General features: G+C 40.3%; 1 protein-coding gene across 10 annotated transcripts in view; it reads left to right on the forward strand.

Annotated features, from left to right (window-relative positions):
* The window catches only part of LOC115123979 (receptor-type tyrosine-protein phosphatase mu-like), a 399,895-nt gene that overhangs the window by 339,677 nt on the left and 36,230 nt on the right, over positions 1 to 23,988 (forward strand). For all 10 annotated transcript variants that reach the window (XM_065006960.1, XM_065006962.1, XM_065006965.1 and 7 more), the window contains 4 exons: positions 15,656 to 15,753; positions 20,388 to 20,504; positions 21,225 to 21,379; positions 22,233 to 22,368. In XM_065006960.1, coding sequence (XP_064863032.1) covers positions 15,656 to 15,753; positions 20,388 to 20,504; positions 21,225 to 21,379; positions 22,233 to 22,368 — 506 coding nt within the window. The remainder of the gene's footprint in view (positions 1 to 15,655; positions 15,754 to 20,387; positions 20,505 to 21,224; positions 21,380 to 22,232; positions 22,369 to 23,988) is intronic.

The raw sequence follows: 23,988 nt of genomic DNA on the forward strand, positions 1-23,988 counted from the left end.
TATATAGGGAGTAGAAAATAACATGGCTATATAGGGAGTAGAAAATAACATGGCTATATACAGGAGTAGAAAATAACATGGCTATATAGGGAGTAGAAAATAACATGGCTATATATAGGAGTAGAAAATAACATGGCTATATAGGGAGTAGAAAATAACATGGCTATATATAGGAGTAGAAAATAACATGACTATATATAGGGAGTAGAAAATAACATGGCTGTGTACAGGGAGTAGAAAATAACATGGCTATATAGGGAGTAGAAAATAACATGGCTATATACAGGAGTAGAAAATAACATGGCTATATACAGGGAGTAGAAAATAACATGGCTATATAGGAGTAGAAATAACATGGCTGTATAGGAGTAGAAAATAACATGGCTATATAGGGAGAAAATAACATGGCTATATACAGGAGTAGAAAATAACATGGCTATATATAGGGAGTAGAAAATAACATGGCTATATAGGGAGTAGAAAATAACATGGCTATATAGGGAGTAGAAAAAATAACATGGCTGTATAGGGAGTAGAAAATAACATGGCTATATATAGGGAGTAGAAAATAACATGGCTATATATAGGGAGTAGAAAATAACATGGCTATATAGGGAGTAGAAAATAACATGGCTATATATAGGGAGTAGAAAATAACATGGCTGTATAGGGAGTAGAAAATAACATGGCTATATAGGGAGTAGAAAATAACATGGCTATATAGGGAGTAGAAAATAACATGGCTATATAGGGAGTAGAAAATAACATGGCTATATATAGGGAGTAGAAAATAACATGGCTGTATAGGAGTAGAAAATAACATGGCTATATATATAGAAAATAACATGGCTATATAGGGAGTAGAAAATAACATGGCTATATATAGGAGTAGAAAATAACATGGCTATATAGGGAGTAGAAAATAACATGGCTATATATAGGGAGTAGAAAATAACATGGCTATATAGGGAGTAGAAAATAACATGGCTATATAGGGAGTAGAAAATAACATGGCTATATATAGGAGTAAAATAACATGGCTGTATAGGGAGTAGAAAATAACATGGCTATATAGGAGTAGAAAATAACATGGCTATATAGGGAGTAGAAAATAACATGGCTATATACAGGGAGTAGAAAATAACATGGCTATATATAGGGAGTAGAAAATAACATGGCTATATAGGGAGTAGAAAATAACATGGCTATATACAGGGAGTAGAAAATAACATGGCTAGGGAGTAGAAAATAACATGGCTATATAGGGAGTAGAAAATAACATGGCTATATAGGAGTAGAAAATAACATGGCTATATACAGGGAGTAGAAAATAACATGGCTATATATAGGGTAGAAAATAACATGGCTATATAGGGAGTAGAAAATAACATGGCTATATACAGGAGTAGAAAATAACATGACTATGTATAGGGAGTAGAAAATAACATGGCTGTATACAGGGAGTAGAAAATAACATGGCTATATAGGAGTAGAAAATAACATGGCTATATAGGGAGTAGAAAATAACATGGCTATATACAGGGAGTAGAAAATAACATGGCTATATAGGGAGTAGAAAATAACATGGCTATATAGGGAGTAGAAAATAACATGGCTATATAGGGAGTAGAAAATAACATGGCTATATACAGGGAGTAGAAAATAACATGACTATATATAGGAGTAGAAAATAACATGACTATATACAGGGAGTAGAAAATAACATGACTATGTATAGGGAGTAGAAAATAACATGGCTATATAGGGAGTAGAAAATAACATGGCTATATATATAGGGAGTAGAAAATAACATGACTATATATAGGGAGTAGAAAATAACATGGCTATATAGGGAGTAGAAAATAACATGGCTATATACAGGGAGTAGAAAATAACATGGCTATATAGGGAGTAGAAAATAACATGGCTATATAGGGAGTAGAAAATAACATGGCTATATATAGGGAGTAGAAAATAACATGGCTATGTATAGGGAGTAGAAAATAACATGGCTATATACAGGAGTAGAAAATAACATGGCTATATATAGGGAGTAGAAAATAACATGGCTATATATAGGAGTAGAAAATAACATGGCTATATACAGGGAGTAGAAAATAACATGACTATATATAGGGAGAGAAAATAACATGGCTGTATAGGAGTAGAAAATAACATGGCTATATAGGGAGTAGAAAATAACATGGCTATATACAGGAGTAGAAAATAACATGGCTATATATGGGAGTAGAAAATAACATGGCTGTATATAGGAGTAGAAAATAACATGGGAGTAGAAAATAACATGGCTATATACAGGGAGTAGAAAATAACATGGCTATATAGGGAGTAGAAAATAACATGACTATATACAGGGAGTAGAAAATAACATGGCTATATATAGGGAGTAGAAAATAACATGGCTATATAGGGAGTAGAAAATAACATGGCTATATATAGGGAGTAGAAAATAACATGGCTATATAGAGAGTAGAAAATAACATGGCTATATACAGGGAGTAGAAAATAACATGACTATATATAGGGAGTAGAAAATAACATGGCTGTATAGGGAGTAGAAAATAACATGGCTATATACAGGGAGTAGAAAATAACATGGCTATATAGGGAGTAGAAAATAACATGGCTATATACAGGGAGTAGAAAATAACATGGCTATATATAGGGAGTAGAAAATAACATGGCTATGTATAGGGAGTAGAAAATAACATGGCTATATACAGGGAGTAGAAAATAACATGGCTATATAGGGAGTAGAAAATAACATGGCTATATATAGGGAGTAGAAAATAACATGGCTATATAGGGAGTAGAAAATAACATGGCTATATACAGGGAGTAGAAAATAACATGACTATATATAGGGAGTAGAAAATAACATGGCTGTATAGGGAGTAGAAAATAACATGGCTATATAGGGAGTAGAAAATAACATGGCTATATACAGGGAGTAGAAAATAACATGGCTATATACAGGGAGTAGAAAATAACATGGCTGTATAGGGAGTAGAAAATAACATGGCTGTATAGGGAGTAGAAAATAACATGGCTATATAGGGAGTAGAAAATAACATGGCTATATAGGGAGTAGAAAATAACATGGCTATATATAGGGAGTAGAAAATAACATGACTATATACAGGAGTAGAAAATAACATGGCTATGTATAGGGAGTAGAAAATAACATGGCTATATAGGGAGTAGAAAATAACATGGCTATATATAGGGAGTAGAAAATAACATGGCTATATAGGGAGTAGAAAATAACATGGCTATATACAGGAGTAGAAAATAACATGACTATATATAGGGAGTAGAAAATAACATGGCTGTATAGGGAGTAGAAAATAACATGGCTATATACAGGAGTAGAAAATAACATGGCTATATAGGGAGTAGAAAATAACATGGCTGTATAGGGAGTAGAAAATAACATGGCTATATAGGGAGTAGAAAATAACATGGCTATATACAGGGAGTAGAAAATAACATGACTATGTATAGGGAGTAGAAAATAACATGGCTATATACAGGGAGTAGAAAATAACATGGCTATATAGGAGTAGAAAATAACATGGCTATATATAGGGAGTAGAAAATAACATGGCTATATAGGGAGTAGAAAATAACATGGCTGTATAGGGAGTAGAAAATAACATGGCTATATAGGGAGTAGAAAATAACATGGCTATATATAGGGAGTAGAAAATAACATGGCTATATAGGGAGTAGAAAATAACATGGCTATATAGGGAGTAGAAAATAACATGGCTGTATAGGGAGTAGAAAATAACATGGCTATATAGGGAGTAGAAAATAACATGGCTATATAGGGAGTAGAAAATAACATGGCTATATAGGGAGTAGAAAATAACATGGCTATATAGGGAGTAGAAAATAACATGGCTATATAGGGAGTAGAAAATAACATGGCTATATATAGGGAGTAGAAAATAACATGGCTGTATAGGGAGTAGAAAATAACATGGCTATATAGGGAGTAGAAAATAACATGGCTATATAGGGAGTAGAAAATAACATGGCTATATATAGAGGAGTAGAAAATAACATGGCTGTATAGGGAGTAGAAAATAACATGGCTATATAGGGAGTAGAAAATAACATGGCTATATAGGGAGTAGAAAATAACATGGCTATATAGGGAGTAGAAAATAACATGGCTGTGTACAGGGAGTAGAAAATAACATGGCTATATATAGGGAGTAGAAAATAACATGGCTGTATAGGGAGTAGAAAATAACATGGCTATATAGGGAGTAGAAAATAACATGGCTATATAGGGAGTAGAAAATAACATGGCTATATATAGGGAGTAGAAAATAACATGGCTGTATAGGGAGTAGAAAATAACATGGCTATATAGGGAGTAGAAAATAACATGGCTATATAGGGAGTAGAAAATAACATGGCTATATAGGGAGTAGAAAATAACATGGCTGTATACAGGGAGTAGAAAATAACATGGCTATATAGGGAGTAGAAAATAACATGGCTATATAGGGAGTAGAAAATAACATGGCTATATACAGGGAGTAGAAAATAACATGACTATGTATAGGGAGTAGAAAATAACATGGCTGTATACAGGGAGTAGAAAATAACATGGCTATATAGGGAGTAGAAAATAACATGGCTATATACAGGGAGTAGAAAATAACATGGCTATATACAGGAGTAGAAAATAACATGGCTGTATAGGAGTAGAAAATAACATGGCTATATAGGGAGTAGAAAATAACATGGCTATATAGGGAGTAGAAAATAACATGGCTATATACAGGGAGTAGAAAATAACATGGCTATATATAGGGAGTAGAAAATAACATGACTATATACAGGGAGTAGAAAATAACATGACTATATACAGGGAGTAGAAAATAACATGACTATGTATAGGGAGTAGAAAATAACATGGCTATATATAGGGAGTAGAAAATAACATGGCTATATAGGGAGTAGAAAATAACATGGCTATATAGGGAGTAGAAAATAACATGGCTATATATAGAGGAGTAGAAAATAACATGGCTGTATAGGGAGTAGAAAATAACATGGCTATATAGGGAGTAGAAATAACATGGCTGTATAGGGAGTAGAAAATAACATGGCTATATATAGGCAGTAGAAAATAACATGGCTATATATAGGGAGTAGAAATAACATGGCTATATAGGGAGTAGAAAATAACATGGCTATATATAGGGAGTAGAAAATAACATGGCTGTATAGGGAGTAGAAAATAACATGGCTGTATAGGGAGTAGAAAATAACATGGCTGTATAGGGAGTAGAAAATAACATGGCTATATAGGGAGTAGAAAATAACATGGCTATATAGGGAGTAGAAAATAACATGGCTATATAGGAGTAGAAAATAACATGGCTGTATAGGGAGTAGAAAATAACATGGCTATATAGGAGTAGAAAATAACATGGCTATATAGGGAGTAGAAAATAACATGGCTATATATAGAGGAGTAGAAAATAACATGGCTGTATAGGGAGTAGAAAATAACATGGCTATATAGGGAGTAGAAAATAACATGGCTATATAGGGAGTAGAAAATAACATGGCTATATATAGAGGAGTAGAAAATAACATGGCTGTGTACAGGAGTAGAAAATAACATGGCTGTGTACAGGGAGTAGAAAATAACATGGCTATATATAGGGAGTAGAAAATAACATGGCTGTATAGGGAGTAGAAAATAACATGGCTATATAGGGAGTAGAAAATAACATGGCTATATAGGGAGTAGAAAATAACATGGCTATATAGGGAGTAGAAAATAACATGGCTATATATAGGGAGTAGAAAATAACATGGCTGTATAGGGAGTAGAAAATAACATGGCTATATAGGGAGTAGAAAATAACATGGCTATATAGGGAGTAGAAAATAACATGGCTATATACAGGGAGTAGAAAATAACATGGCTATATATAGGGAGTAGAAAATAACATGGCTATATAGGGAGTAGAAAATAACATGGCTATATACAGGGAGTAGAAAATAACATGGCTATATATAGGGAGTAGAAAATAACATGGCTATATATAGGGAGTAGAAAATAACATGGCTATATAGGGAGTAGAAAATAACATGGCTATATACAGGGAGTAGAAAATAACATGGCTATATATAGGGAGTAGAAAATAACATGGCTATATAGGGAGTAGAAAATAACATGGCTATATACAGGGAGTAGAAAATAACATGACTATGTATAGGGAGTAGAAAATAACATGGCTGTGTACAGGGAGTAGAAAATAACATGGCTATATAGGGAGTAGAAAATAACATGGCTATATACAGGGAGTAGAAAATAACATGGCTATATACAGGGAGTAGAAAATAACATGGCTGTATAGGGAGTAGAAAATAACATGGCTGTATAGGGAGTAGAAAATAACATGGCTATATAGGGAGTAGAAAATAACATGGCTATATACAGGGAGTAGAAAATAACATGGCTATATATAGGGAGTAGAAAATAACATGACTATATACAGGGAGTAGAAAATAACATGACTATGTATAGGGAGTAGAAAATAACATGACTATATAGGGAGTAGAAAATAACATGGCTATATATAGGGAGTAGAAAATAACATGGCTATATAGGGAGTAGAAAATAACATGGCTATATACAGGGAGTAGAAAATAACATGACTATATATAGGGAGTAGAAAATAACATGGCTGTATAGGGAGTAGAAAATAACATGGCTATATACAGGGAGTAGAAAATAACATGGCTATATAGGGAGTAGAAAATAACATGGCTGTATAGGGAGTAGAAAATAACATGGCTATATATGGGGAGTAGAAAATAACATGGCTATATACAGGGAGTAGAAAATAACATGACTATGTATAGGGAGTAGAAAATAACATGGCTATATACAGGGAGTAGAAAATAACATGGCTATATACAGGGAGTAGAAAATAACATGACTATGTATAGGGAGTAGAAAATAGCATGGCTATATAGGGAGTAGAAATAACATGGCTGTATAGGGAGTAGAAAATAACATGGCTATATATAGGCAGTAGAAAATAACATGGCTATATATAGGGAGTAGAAATAACATGGCTATATAGGGAGTAGAAAATAACATGGCTATATATAGGGAGTAGAAAATAACATGGCTGTATAGGGAGTAGAAAATAACATGGCTGTATAGGGAGTAGAAAATAACATGGCTGTATAGGGAGTAGAAAATAACATGGCTATATAGGGAGTAGAAAATAACATGGCTATATAGGGAGTAGAAAATAACATGGCTATATAGGGAGTAGAAAATAACATGGCTATATATAGGGAGTAGAAAATAACATGGCTGTATAGGGAGTAGAAAATAACATGGCTATATAGGGAGTAGAAAATAACATGGCTATATAGGGAGTAGAAAATAACATGGCTATATATAGAGGAGTAGAAAATAACATGGCTGTATAGGGAGTAGAAAATAACATGGCTATATAGGGAGTAGAAAATAACATGGCTATATAGGGAGTAGAAAATAACATGGCTATATATAGAGGAGTAGAAAATAACATGGCTGTGTACAGGGAGTAGAAAATAACATGGCTATATATAGGGAGTAGAAAATAACATGGCTGTATAGGGAGTAGAAAATAACATGGCTATATAGGGAGTAGAAAATAACATGGCTATATAGGGAGTAGAAAATAACATGGCTATATAGGGAGTAGAAAATAACATGGCTATATATAGGGAGTAGAAAATAACATGGCTGTATAGGGAGTAGAAAATAACATGGCTATATAGGGAGTAGAAAATAACATGGCTATATAGGGAGTAGAAAATAACATGGCTATATATAGAGGAGTAGAAAATAACATGGCTGTGTACAGGGAGTAGAAAATAACATGGCTATATAGGGAGTAGAAAATAACATGGCTATATAGGGAGTAGAAAATAACATGGCTATATACAGGGAGTAGAAAATAACATGACTATGTATAGGGAGTAGTAAATAACATGGCTGTGTACAGGGAGTAGAAAATAACATGGCTATATAGGGAGTAGAAAATAACATGGCTATATACAGGGAGTAGAAAATAACATGGCTATATACAGGGAGTAGAAAATAACATGGCTGTATAGGGAGTAGAAAATAACATGGCTGTATAGGGAGTAGAAAATAACATGGCTATATAGGGAGTAGAAAATAACATGGCTATATACAGGGAGTAGAAAATAACATGGCTATATATAGGGAGTAGAAAATAACATGACTATATACAGGGAGTAGAAAATAACATGACTATATACAGGGAGTAGAAAATAACATGACTATGTATAGGGAGTAGAAAATAACATGGCTATATATAGGGAGTAGAAAATAACATGGCTATATAGGGAGTAGAAAATAACATGGCTATACACAGGGAGTAGAAAATAACATGACTATATATAGGGAGTAGAAAATAACATGGCTGTATAGGGAGTAGAAAATAACATGGCTATATACAGGGAGTAGAAAATAACATGGCTATATAGGGAGTAGAAAATAACATGGCTGTATAGGGAGTAGAAATAACATGGCTATATACAGGGAGTAGAAAATAACATGACTATGTATAGGGAGTAGAAAATAGCATGGCTATATAGGGAGTAGAAATAACATGGCTGTATAGGGAGTAGAAAATAACATGGCTATATATAGGCAGTAGAAAATAACATGGCTATATATAGGGAGTAGAAATAACATGGCTATATAGGGAGTAGAAAATAACATGGCTATATATAGGGAGTAGAAAATAACATGGCTGTATAGGGAGTAGAAAATAACATGGCTGTATAGGGAGTAGAAAATAACATGGCTGTATAGGGAGTAGAAAATAACATGGCTATATATAGGGAGTAGAAAATAACATGGCTGTATAGGGAGTAGAAAATAACATGGCTATATAGGGAGTAGAAAATAACATGGCTATATAGGGAGTAGAAAATAACATGGCTATATATAGAGGAGTAGAAAATAACATGGCTGTATAGGGAGTAGAAAATAACATGGCTATATAGGGAGTAGAAAATAACATGGCTATATAGGGAGTAGAAAATAACATGGCTATATATAGAGGAGTAGAAAATAACATGGCTGTGTACAGGGAGTAGAAAATAACATGGCTGTGTACAGGGAGTAGAAAATAACATGGCTATATATAGGGAGTAGAAAATAACATGGCTGTATAGGGAGTAGAAAATAACATGGCTATATAGGGAGTAGAAAATAACATGGCTATATAGGGAGTAGAAAATAACATGGCTATATAGGGAGTAGAAAATAACATGGCTATATATAGGGAGTAGAAAATAACATGGCTGTATAGGGAGTAGAAAATAACATGGCTATATAGGGAGTAGAAAATAACATGGCTATATAGGGAGTAGAAAATAACATGGCTATATACAGGGAGTAGAAAATAACATGGCTATATATAGGGAGTAGAAAATAACATGGCTATATATAGGGAGTAGAAAATAACATGGCTATATAGGGAGTAGAAAATAACATGGCTATATACAGGGAGTAGAAAATAACATGGCTATATATAGGGAGTAGAAAATAACATGGCTATATATAGGGAGTAGAAAATAACATGGCTATATAGGGAGTAGAAAATAACATGGCTATATACAGGGAGTAGAAAATAACATGGCTATATATAGGGAGTAGAAAATAACATGGCTATATAGGGAGTAGAAAATAACATGGCTATATACAGGGAGTAGAAAATAACATGACTATGTATAGGGAGTAGAAAATAACATGGCTGTGTACAGGGAGTAGAAAATAACATGGCTATATAGGGAGTAGAAAATAACATGGCTATATACAGGGAGTAGAAAATAACATGGCTATATACAGGGAGTAGAAAATAACATGGCTGTATAGGGAGTAGAAAATAACATGGCTGTATAGGGAGTAGAAAATAACATGGCTATATAGGGAGTAGAAAATAACATGGCTATATACAGGGAGTAGAAAATAACATGGCTATATACAGGGAGTAGAAAATAACATGGCTATATATAGGGAGTAGAAAATAACATGGCTGTATAGGGAGTAGAAAATAACATGGCTATATACAGGGAGTAGAAAATAACATGGCTATATAGGGAGTAGAAAATAACATGGCTATATACAGGGAGTAGAAAATAACATGGCTATATACAGGGAGTAGAAAATAACATGGCTATATATAGGGAGTAGAAAATAACATGGCTATATACAGGGAGTAGAAAATAACATGACTATGTATAGGGAGTAGAAAATAACATGGCTATATAGGGAGTAGAAAATAACATGGCTATATAGGGAGTAGAAAATAACATGGCTATATATAGGGAGTAGAAAATAACATGGCTATATAGGGAGTAGAAAATAACATGGCTATATATAGGGAGTAGAAAATAACATGGCTATATAGGGAGTAGAAAATAACATGGCTATATAGGGAGTAGAAAATAACATGGCTATATAGGGAGTAGAAAATAACATGGCTATATAGGGAGTAGAAAATAGCATGGCTATATAGGGAGTAGAAAATAACATGACTATATAGGGAGTAGAAAATAACATGGCTGTATAGGGAGTAGAAAATAACATGGCTGTTGTCACGAACCGGCTCAAAGTTCATAACAAAAAGGGAGACAACGTGGAGATAAGGAATAACTAAATCTATTTATTAACTAAATACAATTAACAATGGTGTGTGTAGTCAGTGGTTGCGTGCATTAATGTATTAATGAGGCGTGTTGAAAGGTGCCAACGCAAACAAACAAAAACAGACACAAAAATGCCACCAAAATCTATCAGTGTCTGCATGGAGAGAGTCTCCTCAATGAATGGGGAAGAGGTGCATTTATCCTGGGACACACCCGAGCCCAGGTGTGTCAAATTTCACTGACGACCCTCCCGGCTCCGCCCACCGACATCCTATTAAGGAAAACAAGCGCAAAGAGAAAGAATTTGGCAGACAGAGTGGGAGGGTCTCTGTCTGAGGGTCGTCACACTGTATACAGGGAGCAGAAAATAACATGGCTAAATACAGGGAGTAGAAAATAGCATGTCTGTACTAGGAGAGGGTTGACTATCCTATTTTATGAGACTATGCAATACTTACTGTAATTAGTCTTTATATACATTGAATAGGAGAGAAAATAATGGAACACACCGGCCTCAGACAGAATTGGCCTTTTTTTAAATATATGTTATGTTAGTGTTTGCAACTTTAAAAGACTTTCAAAGCGGGGAGCGAGAGCGGAAAAACAGTAACTAAGCCGTTGTCCAGTTGAAAGGCTCATATGTGTATTTCCCGCTCAGCCCAGTCAAAACTGTTCGCTGCTCTGGCCCCCCAATGGTGGAACAAACTCCCTCACGACGCCAGGACAGCGGAGTCAATCACCACCTTCCGGAGACACCTGAAACCCCACCTCTTTAAGGAATACCTAGGATAGGATAAAGTAATCCTTCTCACCCCCCCCCCCCCCCCCCCCCCCCCTTAAAAGATTTAGATGCACTATTGTAAAGTGGCTGTTCCACTGGATGTCATAAGGTGAATGCACCAATTTGTAAGTCGCTGGATAAGAGCGTCTGCTAAATGACTTAAATGTAATGTAAATGTAATGTGCTGCAGGCCAATCGGACGCTTGGCTGCCACTGGCGTTCATACACTTTGACCGAGCATGGTACCCCGAACAGCTGCATCTTCTTCATCCACCTCTTTTGGTCGGTTAGCCTTTTTAATACAATATAATTGATACAATACATATCACCTTTACTACCAGATCAATATTCCAACACTTTTTCAAATGTTTTAAGTAGACACATACACATTAACTGTGCCCTCACACAACCCCTGGCTGCCTTGCACATTCCTCTTTCTAGGGAAGAAAAAGGTGAGAAGTAGCCTCGTCTCTCTTCCTCCTGAAGAATCCCAGCAGTCTGTCTGTCTCTCGGTGTAGCAAGATGAAAAGCATTCCAGTCTCCTCACGGACAGAGCCTCTCCTCTGACAGCCTGTCCGCTCGGGCTGTCTGTGAAGCTTTTGTTGAGCTTTTTCTCCTGCTTCCTTGTCCTATTCCCCCAGTGCACTATGGGAGAAGCTCTTCTCCACATCTAATTGGCTGACTTGACTTCACCCTCTGCTGCGCTAGGCCATTTACTGTATCTGAAAAAGGATGTCACTTTTTCTTCTCTCAGAAGACGACACCAGCCGCTCTGCTTCTCTTCTCCGCTGAGATTTTCTTTCGCCACACGCTGTTAACGCTGTGTCAACACAGATTACTGTTTTGGTTGGCAAGTGTCTTGCAAATTCACAAAGTATCTGCATAAGGGGGGGAGGGAAGGGGAGAGTACTAGCATAGCGCTCTTAGATGGAAAGAGTTGGGAGATCAATCCTCCAGGAATATGCAGAGCACTGGGCATTTAACATATCATCTGCATATCATCACTACTTTCTCAGAGAGAAAAACATGAGGAACTGTAAGACAACCACTGTGCTGGTTGAACCACGGTTGAACCACGGTTGAACCACGTTGAACCACGTTGAACCACGTTGAACCACGTTGAACCACGTTGAACCACGGTTGAACCACGTTGAACCACGTTGAACCACGTTGAACCACGTTGAACCACTGATTAAACCATGGTTGATGTCAATTCTGAATTGAGTTGCGAAATTTGTCTTAAATTCCAATATATATATATATATATAATTTTTATTTTATTAGCCACACCCTACAGGAAGCATAATTTGTATTTCATTTGAATGAAAATAAGTTGAATTGAATTCAGTGAAATTCAAACGGATAATATATCAAGTATGGTTACCATACTATGTTTAACATGTTGAAAAGTTTCATTTTCAAAACTCAAGTCTTCTAAAACTATTTTTTTAAATAATTATAGTATTGTATTCGGACTACAATCATTCCTAATTCACCTACAATTAAATATTAAACAACAATGCATATCTACGTGTGCGTTAGATCAAACACTCCAGAATGGAACCTCTTCTCATGACAAAAATACTAACAAATGACTATTTGACACTGAGTTATAGGCAAGCTAATACTTGAAACGGTATCTGTATTTCTTTAGTAGGAGGTGTCAGATGCTTTTGGCAAAATATTTGTCAAAGGAATAAGACTCATATGTTTCATGTCTCTTTGAATTGGTTTGAAATGAATTCCAGTTCAAATTGTGCTTCCTGTGGGGTGTAGCCAATTCAAATTGAATTACATTCAGAAATATTGAATTGAACCCAAACCTGGATTGAACTAAATCTGCCTTAAAGATAGTAAGTTTATAGTAAAGAAGCAAAAAAAGGAGGCTGGTGATGCTATCAGGAGGAGTAAAGGGGGACAGAGGAGAACAGGGAGTGTATTGGCCTGACACACTCAGCTCTTGTTCCTAGGAGAGATGGTCATGAATACCAGGAGAACATGGGGCCTGGCATCACTAATGAGAAAAGTGGCTTGCTCGCACTAGAGGCACCCGGCAATGTCACACCAGGAGGATTCTCGAGCGACACAAGTGTTTGGTAATGCGGCTGTTTGTTTGAGCATGAATATGGAACATCTGCAGTGAGCTATGTGTGTGTGTGGTTTAGCTGTTGGACGCAGTTTGCCATGGCTGGAGGTACACGCGTCGCAGCTCTCGAACACACACACACAGATTTGCAGGAGCTAATTAGCTCGTCAAGTCTTTTTTTATTTTTTACATTTGCCAGTTAATTAAAAAATAATGTTTATTTGAATTAATTAAATGAGTAATTCTTCCTTGCAGGGATCCTTCATTGCTCGGCACAATCTGAAACACGGCCCACATTAAAGTGTTTAGGAGTTAATTGGGAGTGTGTGCAGACTTCTGTCCCCCTACCTTGTCATTCAGCTTGTGTTGGCGTGTGTGTCTGTGTGTGCAGACTTAGATCCAGGCATTAGTTGATTCCCCTGTCAACAGTGATCAGAATGCACAGGCACACAGCGCCTGTGTTCCGTTTTGATCAGGTTCAACTGGGGAAAAACAAGGTGTTAATCAACCTGTGTACTTTTCATGCTCAGAAAGCAAGCAAGCAATGGACAAATGTAGGGGATGTGATGAGCATTAAATGAGTATGACAATAACCTGGTCTAAGACGTGGGTGATGAGACAGACAAATGAGTTGCAGGTCTGACAACAATACTGACAATACTTGAGTTGGTGTCATTGATAACATAGTGCCTTCAGAAGGTATTCACATCCCTTGACTTTTCACACATTTTGATTTTACAGCCTGAGTTTAAAATGGATTCAATTGAGATGTTGTGTCATTGGCCTACACACAATACCCCATAATGTCAAAGTGGAATTATGTTTTTTGAAATTGTTAATAATGAATTAAAAATGAAAAGCTGAAATGTCTTGAGTCAATAAGTATTCAATCCCTTTGTTATGGCAAGCCTAAATAAGTTCAGGAGTAAAAATGTGCATGGACTCCCTCTGTGTGCAATAATAGCGTTTAACATGATTTTTTGAAGGACCACCTCATCTCTGTACCCCACACATACAATTATCTGTAAGGTCCCTCAGTCGAGGAGTGAATTTCAAACACAGATTCAACCACAAAGACCTGGGTGGTTTTCCAATGCCTCACAAAGATGGACACCCATTGGTAGATCCTCTTCCGCCTCACAAAGATGGGCACCCATTGGTAGATGCTCTTCCGCCTCACAAAGATGGGCACCCATTGGTAGATGCTCTTCCGCCTCACAAAGATGGGCACCCATTGGTAGATGCTCTTCCGCCTCACAAAGATGGGCACCCATTGGTAGATGCTCTTCCGCCTCACAAAGATGGGCACCCATTGGTAGATGCTCTTCCGCCTCACAAAGATGGGCACCCATTGGTAGATGCTCTTCCGCCTCACAAAGATGGGCACCCATTGGTAGATGCTCTTCCGCCTCACAAAGATGGGCACCCATTGGTAGATGCTCTACCGCCTCACAAAGATGGGCACCCATTGGTAGATGCTCTTCCATGAGCATGGTGAAGTTATTTATTACACTTTGGATGGTGTATCAATGGGAAGGAAGGAAACCGCTCAGGGATTTCACCATGAGGCCAATGATGACTATAAAACAGTTAGTTTAATTAGCTGTGATAGGAGACATTGTAGTTACTCCACAATACTACCCTAAATGGCAGAGTGACAATAAGGAAGCCTATACAGAATAAAAATACATGTATCCTGTTTTCAATAAGGCACCATAATATAACTGGAAAAAATGTGGCAAAGAAATTAATACAAAGCATTCTTCTTTTAGGTAAATCCAACACATCACTGAATACTTCATATTTTCAAGCTCTGTTATGTTATGGATATGCTTGTCATCGGCAAAGACTAGGGAGGAAAATCCACCTTTCAGCAGGACTATAACCTAAAACATCGCACTTTGTAACACAACAACATGTGGGAAAGGGGGTTTGAATACTTTCTGAAGGCGCTGTAGATAACATTGATAACATTGCTATCAGTATGGTCACAAAGGGCTTCACGTACACTCAACCTCTCCATCCCGTTCTCTTTCTCTCCTCAGGGCCCATGCAGGAGACTGTCTACGACTTCTGGAGGATGGTGTGGCAGGAGAACACGGCAACTATTGTCATGGTGACCAACCTGGTGGAGGTGGGAAGGGTGAGTACCATGAGACCCCAGCCACACACACACACACACACACTCAGTACTGGTACATTTTTGTTGATTCAGCCAATAAAGAAATGAAAGAAACCAAATGGCCATATTCCATCTAGTGGATTACAGAAACCCTGGGCCTGACATTATTCCAGCTAGTGGATTACAGAAACCCTGGGCCTGACATTATTCCAGCTAGAGGATTACAGAAACCCTGGGCCTGACATTATTCCAGCTAGAGGATTACAGAAACCCTGGGCCTGACATTATTCCAGCTAGAGGATTACAGAAACCCTGGGCCTGACATTATTCCAGCTAGAGGATTACAGAAACCCTGGGCCTGACATTATTCCATCTAGAGGATTACAGAAACCCTGGGCCTGACATTATTCCAGCTAGAGGATTACAGAAACCCTGGGCCTGATATTATTCCAGCTAGAGGATTACAGAAACCCTGGGCCTGACATTATTCCAGATAGAGGATTACAGAAACCCTGGGCCTGACATCATTCCAGCTAGAGGATTACAGAAACCCTGGGCCTGACATTATTCCAGCTAGAGGATTACAGAAACCCTGGGCCTAACATTATTCCAGCTAGAGGATTACAGAAACCCTGGGCCTGACATTATTCCAGCTAGAGGATTACAGAATCCCTGGGCCTAACATTATTCCAGCTAGTGGATTACATAAACCCTGGGCCTGACATTATTCCAGCTAGAGGATTACAGAAACCCTAGGCCTGACATTTTATATCCACTGGAGACTCTAGGCAATGTCCCGTGTGGATGCAGACCTTGTTCAATCCTATTAACAATTGTTTAAGCCTTGAGAGGCGTGATCAGAGAGTGATCTGACCTGTTAGTGGAATAATCTCTCTAAAGCGGTCAAACCCATAACACCACACACACACTGACAGAGAGGACATGCCTAACCTGTCTGTGGCTCGTTTAAGAGCCCCAACACCCAGTGGCACCATATCGCATCAGCAAAAAGGATCCGTGATGCACATCCCCAGAGAGTTAGCCAAGCGGTTGAATCCTCCACCGAGCAGGGCCACCACCTAGCAGAGCCACCACCTGGTGCTATTGTTTTAACCCCTCAGCCCTGGCCATCCCATCTCACCCCCTGTTGAGTCTCCATTCTCCAGACCCCTTCAGTGGGCTGACAGCAGGCAGGAAGGGAGCACAGTGTTAGTCTCTTCCGCCATAATAATAAAAACCACTCGCTCCACGGCCATCACCATCTGCTAGGCTGCTTCACCGCTGATGAACTCTGGGAAATCCCTTCTCCCAGGCTCCTGTCGCTCGCTTTCATGCCAAGCTGTTTTGTTTTGATATCCATCCAGACTATTTTCTGTTTTTACTTCGCGGTGGAGGGATGACGGAGAAAGTAACACAACCCCAGATGATGTGTTTGTGACTGGCGCAGGCAGCCACGCACACCAAAGCAGGCAGCCACGCACACCAAAGCAGGCAGCCACGCACACCAAAGCAGGCAGCCACGCACACCAAAGCAGGCAGCCACGCACACCAAAGCAGGCAGCCACGCACACCAAAGCAGGCAGCCACGCACACCAAAGCAGGCAGCCACGCACACCAAAGCAGGCAGCCACGCACACCAAAGCAGGCAGCCACGCACCCAAAGCAGGCAGCCACGCACCCAAAGCAGGCAGCCACGCACCCAAAGCAGGCAGCCACGCACCCAAAGCAGGCAGCCACGCACCCAAAGCAGGCAGCCACGCACCCAAAGCAGGCAGCCACCCAAAGCATATCGCATCATAGCCGTCTGACACAGTCAGGGTTTATGGTTAAACAGGATATTTAAACCAAGACTTAATCTAGACAATGCTCCTCAGAGATTAGCTAGCAGCAGTGTCAGGGAGATCTGAGAGGCTGGAGGATCTGGACTTGAGCTCCATACGGTTTATTTTGATAGTGTCACTGGATACCCAAACCTCATTTCACTGATAATCAGGGCTGAAGCTACAGTCAGCTCCACAGGGATCCCCCACACTTCATTTACCCTGTCATATGGCGACGAGGTGTCTAGTAAGATACGGATAGATAGCTAATCGTATTACCATGTCATCCTCCCAGTCTTTTAGTGTGAACCTTAAAACATAAATAGACTATGTGACACTGTGACCAAAAATGGTGCTCCGTATTACCCTGTTGAACCTCTTGTATCACAGATCATCTACGTCATCCCACTTCCTCTCAGAACAGTCGCCTGCTACGCTCTGAGGTCCCCACATGCTTTACTCAGTGTGGGGCCTCTAAGGAAACTTCTAAGAAAGCCGTTTTAGGAAACGTATAGGATCATCTTAAAATGTTCTCCAACGACGTTGAGATTCCTCTCAAAGGCTATACCAGGAAACAGTGTGTAATAGGAGCTGATGAGGGCCTGCGGAAGCATATTCATGCCACCTACTTAGGAAAATGGTTTCCATGACCTGAATGGAGAACTATACCAACTAAATGTAATTTGAGCAGCCCAGTACTGTAGAGACGTGCTATACAAAACTACAGTACACTATCATAAACCATGTATTACAATCGATCATGCTTGTTCTCAACTGGTCTACCTGGTTAAATAAAATACAAATGCTCAAAACAAACCATTAAAATGGTTTATCTCAATGGTGCTTCCATTGTTCTGTAACAAACAAGTAACTTGCTAATGTGTGAGTGAGGAAAAGTAGGGTGTGTGTGGGTGGGGGCACTCAAAGTATTATGTTGTATCACTCTCTCCATGATCAACACTGTCACAGAAGAACGAAAGAAAAACATTTCCCAGTGCCACCTCCATTTAAGAAAACCGATATCCTTATCACAGTTATACAGTCCTTTCTGGTCCTCTCCAGAGAAGCAACCAGCGACGATAACTATGGTGGCGCTTCCGGGAAAAAATATACATTAAAACACAATTATATCACCAATTAGAATAATTACCAGTATCAGGGAGGGAGGGAACAGAGGACAGAGACGGATGAAGAGAAGGAGAAATGCAGAGGATAAGGATGATCCAGAGAGTGAGAAGATGAGACTGGTGACAGGAGAGGACGAAGGGAGTGAGGGAGGGAACAGAGTGAGGGAGGGAGGGAGAAGGAGAGAGAGAAGATGAGGCTGGTGACAGGAGAGGACGAAGGGAGTGGGTGAGGGAGGGAACAGAGTGAGGGAGGGAGAAGGAGAGAGAGAGAGATGAGGCTGGTGACAGAGGGAGTGAGGGAGGGAACAGAGTGAGGGAGAAGAGGAGAGAAAAGATGAGGCTGGTGACAGAGGACTGAGGGAGGGAGTGAGTGAGTGAGTGAGAAGGAGGGATAGTGTCAGAAAAATGAAATGAAAGATCATGACAGTGTATCAATATGAAAAAGAAACAAAGGCTTGAGCTGGTTTTAATTGATCAATGGTGAATTCTGAAATAACTGTACTACTGTATATAATAGAGACAATAAGCCTCTTGCTGTGTAGGATGGGCCAGATATGTGAGGTGACACTCTCACAGAATCTGCACTGTGTGACTTCTAGTGTCCCCTGAGAGTTCACAACCTCTTAATGAAGAAAGAGCCCAGTGGTGCAGTATGGGTAATTAGAGCGGGGAAATTGAGCACCTGCCCAAACACAGAGGAGGGCTGTCTGCCTGCCGCCATCTGAGACACCGTCAAGATCTTACTCATTGGTTGCATCTCAAATGGTACACTTTTCCCTTTGTAGTACACTACTTCTGGCCAGGGCCAAAGTAATGCACTATACAGGGAATATGCTCTCAAAAGTAGGGCACTATACAGGGAATATGCTCTCAAAAGTAGGGGACTATACAGGGAATATGCTCTCAAAAGTAGGGCACTATACAGGGAATATGGTGCCAAAAGTAGTGCACTATACAGGGAATATGGTGCCAAAAGTAGGGCACTATACAGGGAATATGGTGCCAAAAGTAGGGCACTATACAGGGAATATGGTGCCAAAGTAGGGCACTATACAGGGAACAGGGTGCCAAAAGTAGGGCACTATACAGAGAATATGGTGCCAAAAGTAGGGCACTATACAGGGAATATGGTGCCAAAAGTAGGGCACTATACAGGGAATATGGTGCCAAAAGTAGGGCACTATACAGGGAATAGGGTGCCAAAAGTAGTGCACTATACAGGGAATATGCTCTCAAAAGTAGAGCACTATACAGGGAATAGGGTGCCAAAAGTAGTGCACTATACAGGGAATATGCTCTCAAAAGTAGAGCACTATACAGCGAATAGGGTGCCGTTTCAGACACACACCACAAGTGGTTGTTCTCTAAAAGCATTGGGACGTCTGTGTTTTGTGTTTTCAACATTAGTCCTCTAGGTTGCCCAGAATTCACTGAGAGCATAATTATGTTCTGAAACGTAAAGAAGAAAAGAGTATAAGACCGTTGAGTTGACTCACAACAACAGCATATCAAACAATGTCCACAATAGACATCTTCCTTCAGTAGCATGCACACACTCATCCCAAGAACATCTCAGGCAGGTTTCCACCTTGAAGGACGTGATTTCACCATGGGCGCGCGTGCTGGAGCGTGTGTGTATTGTGGACAGAGGTTGTTGACAAGCCTCTACTGCGGTCAGGTCATCCCATTACACCCTGTGTCCCCTCAGGTGAAGTGCTGTAAGTACTGGCCTGACGACACTGAAATCTACAGGGACATGAAGGTGACCCTCATCGAGACACAGCTGCTGTCAGAGTACGTCATCAGGACCTTCGCTGTGGAAAAGGTAGGGACACTCCACTTGATCATGATAGTGGAAGTCAATCATTGCGTTGTATTATAGTGTAGTGTTTAGCATGTATTGTGCCTAGGTTTGACAGATCGTCAAGTTGTACCGGGTGTGTCTTACTCCTTGCACCCACCTAGGCAATGCCCAGCTACCAACTACTTTACTGAGTGTTCCTAGTGGCGTCCTCCGTAATAGGCCCATCTGTCTTTAAGAATGCCTGTCTGTCGGTCTAATAATTTTTAGTGTTTATCATCCTATTGTACTCCAGGCTGCTACCAGGCCTTTCCACTCTATTCCCCTGAGCTGTGAATATTTCCCCTGGGGTGTGTGTGTGTGGCGTGCATGCTCAAGGCTCTGACAGGTGTCCGCCCTGCCGTCTGTATTCAGCCTGCCTGCTGTGTGTGTGAATCATCACTGTTCTCCAGCTGTTCTTCTCCTGTTTCAACCCCCCCCCCAGAGATGGGCTTTGTCATCAGTGTCCCTGTCTCCCTGTTCTGCTCAAGAACAAGATCAAAATGCTGCTTAGGAGGAAGGGGGAGCGAGGGAGATAGGAGAGAGATGGGTCTGTTTGGGGAGTGGGTAGACCTCAGCTGCAGTCCTCATTGTTAGCCACCCTCGGTGTGCATGCCTGGTGTGTGTCACAACAAGACCTCTCAACAGTTTGTTACTTGTGAATCCAAATGAAGTATTCAACTGTGTTTTCTCTGGTCTCTCTAGAGGGGAGCCCATGAGATCCGGGAGATCCGTCAGTTCCACTTCACTGGCTGGCCAGACCACGGGGTACCCTACCACACCACCGGCCTGCTGGGCTTCGTACGCAGGGTGAAGTCGAAGACCCCTGCCAATGCCGGGCCCATGGTGGTCCACTGCAGGTCACAGACTCACACACTCACTCTGTCTGGCTGGCTGGTTAACTGGTTGGTTGGCTGGTTAACTGGTTAAATGGTTGGTTGGCTGGCTGGCTGGTTAACTGGTTGGTTGGTTGGCTGGTTGGTTGGTTAACTGGTTGGTTGGTTGGCTGGCTGGTTAACTGGTTGGTTGGCTGGCTGGTTAACTGGTTGGTTGGCTGGCTGGCTAACTGGTTGGTTGGCTGACTGGTTAACTTATTGGCTGGCTGGTTAACTGGTTCGTTGGTTGGCTGGCTGGTTAACTGGTTGGTTGGCTGGCTGGTTAACTGTTTGGTTGGCTGGCTGGCTGGTTAACTGGTTGGTTGGCTCCCCAGTTGGCTGGTTAACTGGTTGGTTGGCTCCCCAGTTGGCTGGTTAACTGGTTGGTTGGCTCCCCAGTTGGCTGGTTAACTGGTTGGTTGGCTCCCCAGTTGGCTGGTTTACTGGTTGGTTGGTTGGCTGGCTGGTTAACTGGTTGGCTGGCTCCCCAGTTGGCTGGTTAACTGGTTGGTTGGCTCCCCAGTTGGCTGGTTAACTGGTTGGTTGGCTCCCCAGTTGGCTGGTTAACTGGTTGGCTGGCTCTGTCTCTTTTGCTCTCCCCTCCATTTGGTATGACTCAGAAAGACATAGCTAATAGATACTAATACCAAGTCAACAGCCACACTAAATAAAGTGGATCTGCTATTGTCCGACACACCCATAGCTGTTTGGACTCTCATGCATGTCTTGCCCTGATGTTTTCCATACAAATAGTCCCAGATATTTTGGCAACCAGGGCTTTGCTATAAAGAGTGTTCCCACATGTGCTTTGGTTCTCACGCTGTGTCTGTGTTCTCAGTGCTGGGGCGGGAAGGACTGGTTGTTTCATCGTGATTGACATCATGCTCGACATGGCGGAGAGAGAGGGTGTGGTCGACATCTACAACTGTGTGAGAGAGCTGCGCTCACGAAGAGTTAACATGGTCCAGACAGAGGTAAGAATGCCATTGTCCTCGCTTGAACCCAAACACACAGGACCAAAATGGAAGTCTTTTGACTTTTGTGTTTATAATCCTCGGTGGTATTGGTATACGTCTGTTTCCTGGTGTCGCATTTTTATGTATTTTAAATTGTTTAAGCTTTAGATGCGGTTTAGCAAATGACTTGACCCAAATACGCTACTTTTTGTCTTGATATATTTAGAACTAGCTTATTACTAGCCACCCATTCTAAAAGTGACTTCAGTTCTTTAAGTGTTGCAGTGATTTCCCTTGCTGTGGTAGCTGACGTGTATAACGTTGAGTCATCAGTGTACATAGACACACAGGCTTTACTCAATGCTGCTGGTAGTCATTAGTAAAAGTGTAAATGTATGCAAGTCGGAATTCGTTTTTCATTGTTTGATTTAATTTCCATTATTTTAATATATATAAACTGAAAAATGTATAGCTGCAAAGCTACTACAAGAGTTTTCTTGGAGGACATACAGAATGGTAGAAATGACATTCTTCTCCCCAGTACACAAAAGGCCAGTTCGTGTCTTATCATAATAGTTCACTGTATTTTGGTGACAACCGTATGGCCTGCAAATCCCTTTCACCTTCAACTCCACATCCAAGGACAAGAGGGTGACGTCACAGTCACCTAACCTGGAAACACTGACCCTCTACTCCCAAGTTGAGACGTTTCTGAAATGTCATATAATAAATGATTTACGTCAAGCCTGGGGCCTTTTCCCCTGAGAAGACGAGCGGGAGAGGGAGACAGGGAAAGAGAGAGTAAGTGTGGACGTATTGACAGAGGAGAGGTCAATGGGAGTGTTCACTGTGGAGGTGACACAAACTGTGTCCCAAATGACACCTTATGGGCTTTGGGCAGAAGTAGTGCACTACTTAGAGAATCAAGTGCCTTTTGGGATGCAGAACAGTCTTAGGAAACAACATAAGAGACTGGGTGAGAGACAGACGTTGTGAGAGACAGACAGACGTTGTGAGAGACAGACAGACGGGGTGAGAGACAGACAGACGGGGTGAGAGACAGACAGACGGGGTGAGAGACAGACAGACGGGGTGAGAGACAGACAGACAGACAGACTGCTTCTGATGTTAACATGCATGAAACCAAGGCTTTTACGGTTACGAAAATAACAAATGAGAGCTCCTGGTATAAAGCTGGGGGCTACAGGGCCTGGGTTAAGCTCTACATCACCAGAGGAACAGAGGAGGAATAGGATAAGGGTACAGCTTATAAGAATAGGTTGTCTAGTGCGTTGGGAACATAGAATAAAAGGAACAGATTTCTGAGCGTGGTAGAATAGATTCAGTGCATAATGTACAGACTAGGGTATGGTAGGATGAGAGTACAGTGGAGGTAAACCTAGGCATTGAGTGATGATGAGAGAGCTTGCATCTCTGGAGACACCGAAACAGCAGAAGACAAGACATATTTACATTAGAGAGGCATGTGTAGCCGAGCGCTCATAGGGTCCAATGAGCAGCCATAGGTGAGTCAGGGAGCCATTCGTAGTCGCTACTATGCTAGGCGAGCGGGAGCCACGTTGTTTAGAAAGCTAGCGGGTCAGGACTAGCAGATGGGTCTTCGGGGACATCGCAACA

This window comes from Oncorhynchus nerka, linkage group LG22, assembly GCF_034236695.1.
Source record: "Oncorhynchus nerka isolate Pitt River linkage group LG22, Oner_Uvic_2.0, whole genome shotgun sequence".
Lineage (NCBI taxonomy): Eukaryota > Metazoa > Chordata > Actinopteri > Salmoniformes > Salmonidae > Oncorhynchus > Oncorhynchus nerka.